At 39.5% G+C, this 7901-nt stretch overlaps 1 protein-coding gene across 1 annotated transcript; it reads right to left on the minus strand.

The window, feature by feature from the left end:
* Window positions 1–1694: 1694 nt before the first annotated feature.
* LOC149813416 (F-box only protein 13-like) lies at window positions 1695–6590 on the minus strand. The gene is made up of 2 exons (XM_089991873.1): window positions 6354–6590; window positions 1695–3307 (listed from the first exon to the last, which is right to left on the minus strand). The coding sequence occupies exon 2, from the start codon at window positions 3305–3307 to the stop codon at window positions 2045–2047; it is 1263 nt and encodes a 420-aa protein (XP_089847999.1). The 5' UTR covers window positions 6354–6590; the 3' UTR covers window positions 1695–2044.
* Window positions 6591–7901: the final 1311 nt, after the last annotated feature.

The raw sequence follows: 7901 nt of genomic DNA on the forward strand, positions 1-7901 counted from the left end.
CAATGTTTATCGATTAGTTTTATTAGAAAAAAGAAAAGAAACGAAACATTGTTTTATACTCATAAAGAAGTACGAGATCATATAAATGGTCATCGGCATAGCGTGTCCTGCCATTTTTTTACTGAAAAAACTATTAAGTCTAAGTATTAATCTTTCTAAGTTGTGCATAAAATAGGTCAATACACTCATGTTATTTTGAAAGAATCCACATACGATCAGAACAACCAAACACACCTAAAAAGTTTTGTAATATACTTCACATACCAAAAAAGTTTCTTTTGAAACTAGTAACACCACTATATTTTGGCTAGTTCTCTAAAGTCACAAACACTAATTGTGTTGAGTGACTGGTTGTTGACTCCTTAGCTTGCACCATGTTTAAATATCATGAGCTACCTATGATTTAAAAATAAAAAGGGTGACAAATACTATATGTTTACATGGGGTAACATTGATAACAACGACACATACATAATAAGTTCATACAAACAACCAAACAAAAAGGAAGGAAAAACTATATTCTAAAAAAAAAAATAATAGATATATTGTATAAAACTTACCTTAATAACTAATCGAAGAAGTGAATGAGAAGAATACCGCAAACTTGGTAGTGCGAAGTTTTACGGAAATGGCCAAAAGGGTTGGGGTTCTAGAGGCAGGCAAATTGAAGTTACCTCACACTTTCCAAATACAAAGGAGAAAAAGAAAAAAAACTAAAGGTGCATATATATGGGATAAAATTTCGCAAAAAAAAATAATTTCGCAATATGTGTGCAATTCAATAAGAGATTTCGCAATATCGAACTTTTATAAATATTTTATAATTTCACAATACTTCATAAGATACTTGTTAATAATTTCGTAATATCGAACTTTCATAAATTTTATAATTTTTGCAAGTTTTTATGCAAAACTCATGACAAGTTTCGCAAATTATTTGAATTTTTGCATTCTTTTTTAGAATTTTGCAGCCTTAAATGCAATTTTGTTGACGAGTTCCATGAGTGTATTATTTAACGTCATGATGTGTGAAAATTAAAAATTTACACTTACAAGAGGTAAAAGCTACGAGAAAAAATTGAAAACCTACAATATTGTTAATTAAATGAATTTGATAAATTGTAAGGCACTTATGAAAACACATAATTTTTGCCTTACTATCATTTTTTTGTATAATCAAAAGTCAGTCTATCAATAGCCAAAGGAGGCCATTTTTTTATGCAGCTGCCTTCATGCTAAGCGTGAAGCTCAACTACCGGTAGCCATTCATCTCAACATTTCTTGAGATGAACAACGCACCCATCTCAAGGAATTCCAAGATAGATGGTTGTCAGGCAGGTGGCTGCATATAATGTGAAGTACAATCAATCAATCAATCTCTCTCAGCGTCCATACAACCATATAATTACCAATAAAATTAAAGTCTGCTTGCAATCTACAAACAGCAGTGAATGATTTATTTAAAACCCAACCTTGTTACAAGATTCCGCCTCTGACAAGAAATCAAATGTTGGGATCCTCCAGTGAAAGAAAAGTCATCTACAAAAGTTAAAAACGCTGTGAGGAACAGATTCAAAATTACCGTCACTAGTTTTTTAGCTATTCCGACCTCTTCATTTTACTCTCATGTTAAAAAGAAATTCCATTGTACCGAAAATCTCATGGTATAACCACAGAATCAAACGCATATCAAAGGCAGAATGTTAAAATATTTCTTATTCTTTAGATTTTACACAAGGACAAAAAATGATGAAGCTACCATCTCTCAACTAAGCATCAGGAGGCAGCATACATACACACATACATGGACACGCACAAACAAAACATTTTTACCGTAGACATTCCTGCATCTCAGCCGCATGAATCCGTCTTAAATCCAAATGAATATACAACAATCTTTTGCTCTCAATCTCGCATCCAAATAATCATATTCAGTTGACAGCATGAAAGCATAACTTACCAAACGATCTGTGAATCCTACTGTTGGATGGACAGAAGATTTCTGTCAAACTTAAACTGTAATCCTATGCTACACATGCTCCACTTAAACACGGGCTTCAATCCTAGGCTCGAAGCAGAAGCAAGATATGAATCTTTTCATTTTCCGGCTGCCAGGAACATAACACCTAGGCAACTCTACCCACGAATTATCTACAACATTACACAGCACAACTCGATGGAATCGCCGGGAGCTGATGCAAACCATTATAAAATCACCATAGCCAACACAATTAATATCAGCCTTCTTTCCATAATACGTGTTAGACATAGCTGGTGGCATTGCTAAGACCTGCACCCACTCCATTTCTCCCTGTCGAAATTCCCAAATCCGGATGGTTGCAGTCTCCATCATCTCCAGAAGCACAACCAGCAGCACCCTTCCCCTGCATTCAACAAGGTCAACCGAATATTCAAACTCAGGGGGAAGAATAGCAGGGAAACTGTACATCATCCCTTTCCGGGTATCACAGGCAACCACCCTGCCATTGCCATTGAGGAAGTGAATCACCTCACCACCAACAGCAGAGAACTCCTTTGTCAGATTCAGGCGGACATCACCTAAACCAGGACCAGCTATAACGTATGCACCATCATCATAGGCAACAGATGATTGCTTCTCAAACAGTTTGCTGGCTGTATCTTCTATGCTGACACTCACGGGCAATTCAACCCATTGCTTCTCTGAAGACGTATACACTTTTACTCCAAATTTTAATATTTCTCCAAAAATTACCACGATTCTGTACGAGGACCTATATGCGTGCATGGAAATTGCATGAATAGGATACACAGAGTTCAGAGGTGGCAGTTCCCGGCATGATCCAGTGAGTGGATTACATACAGATAAATCACCATTTGGTGACCGGAAGCATATAAGACCACCAGCAGCTGCCACAGGGATCAACTTTCCAGGACCAGTAAGAGAAGACAAAAAACTGATCTGGCGCCACCTAGCAACATCCATGTCATAGATGACACCACTATCAGATTTTGGATCAAGCATGTAGAACCAAGGACCCCGCAAACTCACTTCACTACATGCTGCAAGAAAGCTTGGTGATCGGACCAAAGAGCTCCATCCCTTGCACACTGAACGAAAACGAAAGAAGTCAGAGACTGGCAGCCTTGCTAAAATCAGCTCAAGCACGCCATCATCCAAGTCACCCCACTGCACTTGATGATTGGGTTGTTGTGCACACTCTAGCGGAGGATTACTCTTGGATTTTTTCTTCCTCTTTCTTGGACCACCACCTTCATAAATGGTGGCATTTGATCTCTGATGCATAGAAAAGAATTCCGTATCCATCTGAAATTAGACAAAAAAAAAAGCTCATCATCAATTCGCAAGCTTATTCCCCAAGAAAATACAATCACAGATTGAATCTATAGAAGATAATGTGTGGGAGAATATCCATATATTTTAAAGCATATAATTTTCCAAGTTCAAACTTAAGAAGACTGTTCGAGAACATGACAAACAGCAGATCAAATTTGTGACTAGCTATGTCACAGGGAATCGGCCAACTAGGTGCCGCACCCACGTCGGGTGCGGGGGTGCGGGTGTGGCACCCGCGGTCAACCTGACCCTGGGTGCGGTCAATGCACCCAGGGTCATTTATGTCCAACTTTTGGACTTTATATATATATTATATTTTTGCCGCACCCCCACACCCAAGTTTTTTGAAAGTGCCGCACCCCCGCACCCGCACCCATGTGACATAGGTGACTAGCTATGTGCACCACTCTTTTCTAAGCCTCACGATGAGGCCAGACTTGTTACAGAGTTCAACTCATGGACCTGATAAAAGACCCATAGGTTTTCATTCAACTCAGATTCACAATCAAGTCAGTTTGACTCAGATGCCTTACCAATGTGCTAAGGTTGTGAAGGTTGTTTCAATTACTGATCAGACTTAGACAATTGGTACATAGCGAGATCTCAGATCTGATCTTCAAAACCAATATCAGTTATTTCCATGACTTGAAATAACAGAAAAATGAAATCCTCAGGTTTCCTATTTTAGGTAATGATAAAAGGATGACAGTGGTGGATCTGCTGCTTCAGAATCAATTTAAACCATATGACCAACCTTCTATTTTCACTTCCACAGTGGAAGAACTATCATGAAAAGTATTTACGCTCAATTAGCAATAGGCTTGCTTTCAAAACCAATATTTATGCTCAATCAGCAACCTTGCACTCTTATCTTTGCGTGCATACTCTGTTAAAGCAAAAGCTTTAAGAATATGCAAAAATTTACAGGGCCATTTAACATGAACTAGGTCAGTGAAACTAAATGCCACGGTAATAGCCTCAAATATTCCTCAAACAGCTTGCAACCAGACAAGAAAAATGAAGTCTAATGGCTAAAATAGTTCATTCTCTCAAAATAGAACAAAATACACACAATGAAAAGCATGAGTGATACAGCACTTCGTCTAAGCGTTCAGTAGTTTAGATATGGTCCCTATTATATGAATGTTTGTTAAATGCATCAACCACCTGAACATGTCTCACACACATCCACCTGTTATGAGACTGATCAGAGTGAAAAAAAAAATAGACTTTTATCATTTTGTAACAACTGCTAGAGAATAACAAAAAGCATATGGAAGGCTTTAAACTGCAGGTAACTGCTTCTTTGAGGTGGCTTTGTTCAACATTCATAAGTTCCAGACACGATTATCTTGATACCTCACCCTAAGCCCGTAGCTGACACACATTTTGAAAATTAAAGCACCATAGCTCAGAAACTTGCCTACCCATGTTCATAAGCAACACCATCATCATCATCATAAAGCCCCTTCAAGCATATGTAGAGAAGCCAACAGAGATGCTGTGCACATCATTTTGAAACATAGTACCAACTAGCAATATTACCTTAGATGATACAATCAAAGATCCATCTGGGTCTCTCAGTCAATAGAACAATTCTGATAATATAAGTTCAAGATCATAGAAAGCAATAAGAGAAAGTCGAACACAAAATTGACGTGACATTGTGAATGTGACAAGGAAAAAATGCTCCACTCCACTCTCCCTCTCTGATTGCTCATCTTGGTTCCCAATAAAATCTTTTGCAGCCTAATTGAGTTCAAATTCAATTTATGTCAAACAGACCTTTGTCACAGGTCTGCAAGTTATAAAAGATTGTCTCCATTTCAGAAATACTAATCATAAAGGCAAAAGGACAATCTTGTATCAACTGTTATTACCTTTCCATTCCAAAAATAATACGTGCGAAAGGGATCCTCCAACTATAATCGTTGAGATCATTTTTGTTCATCAATCATGTGCAGCATAATTTCAACAAAATCACAAGCCCTCAATAAAAGGATCTATTAAACTTTAACCATTAGTAGGCAGCGTGATACCGCTTAACTTAAGAAATCATGAACCACTGTAGAATGTCTAGTACAGTCCAGGAAACCATTGAGCTGACACAAGATGTTTAATAAAATAGCTTCTTCCTAGCATAGTGGAAAGCAAACCTTCCCTATGATGTCTACCATCAACAGACCGAACAAGAGAAATTTCGGTCTGATAGCCCACTCGAGCATGTGGTTTGTGCATTTGTTTACCTCCAAAAACCAAGGATCGATATACGCTACCCAAAAAAAATATTCTTTCATCAAATACACAAAGGCTATGCTCCAAATCATGCCATCCACAAAATCCACGCAATATATTTCTGATTGAGATGCTCTAACAGATGGATCAGTGCATCTCAAGATATGGAAGGACAATGATTCTCGTAATTCCATCAAATCCCTCCAAATGGACCAATTTGTGGAGAATACTAAAATCTTAAGGTGGTGTTTGGATGCATAAGATGGGATGTTCTATTATGGAGCACAGTGCAATTTCCCAGCTTATTCCATTTATCTGTATAAGCGGGTGCATCCAAATACCCCTTTAAGGTACCCCAAAAAACCCAGACGACCATCAAACTGTTGAACTCTCTCTCTCTCTCTCTCTCTCTCTCTCTCTCTCTCTCTCTCTCTCTCTCTCTCTCTCTCTCTCTCTCTCTCTCTCTTAAGGTACCCAAAAGACCCAGACAACCACCAACTCTCCATGCCTGAAAAGCGCAAGCTTACCAATGCCATTAAGACCCCAGCACTGAAACATGATGTCCACACCCATTACCTTCAAAAAACTTTCACAAAGAGAACAGAAAAAAAAACTAAAAGAAAACCACACACACGCACAAAACATGATGAGGAAAACCAGTATGTGCAGAGTCAATAGAATCACCAACCAAAAACAACAAAGCCAAAATGAAGAAACAACAAAAAACTAGAAATAACCGAATATCAATCCATCAAAAGGAGAGAGAGACTTGCAAGGTAACCTGTTTGATGATGTCCCTGGGTGGGTTGTTTTTGAGCAAGGTGAAAAAGAAAGGAGAGGAGAGAGAGTGTGTATGTTGGTGGTGCAGGAGAAAGGTAAATAGGAGAAGGAAGCCTTCACCAGCAACAGCAGCAACAACAACAGGGGCATCTGATGCCAGACGACGACATGAGAGAGCTGCCCACGGAATCGAACCCCAGCCCCAACTAAGGGATAAAAAGTCCTTCAAGGAGAGAGAGGAGTGGAGAACGAGAGAACCCCATTTTTTTTATTTGTTTTTTTGGGGTTTTCCTTTTTCACCTTTCTCCCCAGAGAGAGAGAGAGACCAGGAAGGCAGACGCACCCACCGAGATGGGGCCCACCTCCACGACCACCGCTTCTGCGTGCGCAGCCTCGTGTGGGCCCCACTGTCTCTTTTCCGTCGTGTCGGCAGCGCTTTGCGTGAGGACTCGAGCCACGGGAGGCGTCGAAGGATACGTTGACTGGTCGGTTCCATCACTAAAACTGCCCTCGCTTTTTCACAAAACTACGGAACTGTCCCTCTGCCCACGTGAGGGGCAAGGCGGCAAGCGAAGCGAATCTTCTCTCTGTGGATGCAAACCGTTCGGATTCGGATCGGATGTAGCCGAATACCATATCCGACCAATCGGATGTTGGATAAACGAATTCGAACTCGGACGACATATTCTGATGGTGAAATGCTCGTACCAAATCCGGTTTTTTTACATGTAAATATATTCGGATATCCATCAAATCCGGGTTTTTTACATGTAAATATATTTGGAAATCCATCAAATCCTAATATCTGTCGGATTCGGTTGCAAAAAAATCAAGACTGTATCAGCTTCCCAATATAATCGGATATGAATTTCACTTATCAAGTCCGACTCAATGGTATCGGATACAGTGGGATATCAAATAAAATTTGATCCATTGACATCTCTCTCTCTCTCTCTCTCAACATTCAAGAGGCGTTTGAATCACCGTCCGTGCCTGTCTGCAGGACGCACCGCAAATGGACCCCACGTGCACCCATGCAAACGCAGTATGTGCGAACGGTGGATGTGGAAACAGTCTCGGCTGCTGTTTTGTGCCCCCTCCCATGGAACAGTGGCGGACGGATAGGAACGGACAATAAAAAATTTTAAAAAAAAAAAAAAAAGTTTTTTTTATGGTGTGTGGACACTGCAAGACAGCGCATCCTGGAACGTTCGTGGACAGTACAGAACAGCATGCGCTGTCCCTGATTCAAACGCTCCCTCAAATTTTGTCTTTTCTAGGCACTGAAGCAATGTTGTCAGTATCGGTATCGGCACTGAATCGTTGGGCCGCCGATTCAGCTCTATCTGCCCCCGATACCGATACTCATCTGAATCGTTCTGTATCATCTCAAAAATAATAATAAATTATTACATCGCAATCATTTCATGACACGTGTTAAAATCATTAAAGTAATTTTAAAATAATATTAAATAAATATTTTTTTTGTATTTTTTACATTTTATGAAAAATTAGTCAAATCGGCCCTGCAGTGTATCTAAATTCTGCC

This window comes from Nuphar pumila, chromosome 16 (assembly GCF_984573655.1).
Source record: "Nuphar pumila chromosome 16, dmNupPumi1.hap1.1, whole genome shotgun sequence".
In the NCBI taxonomy this organism is placed as follows: Eukaryota; Viridiplantae; Streptophyta; class Magnoliopsida; order Nymphaeales; family Nymphaeaceae; genus Nuphar; species Nuphar pumila.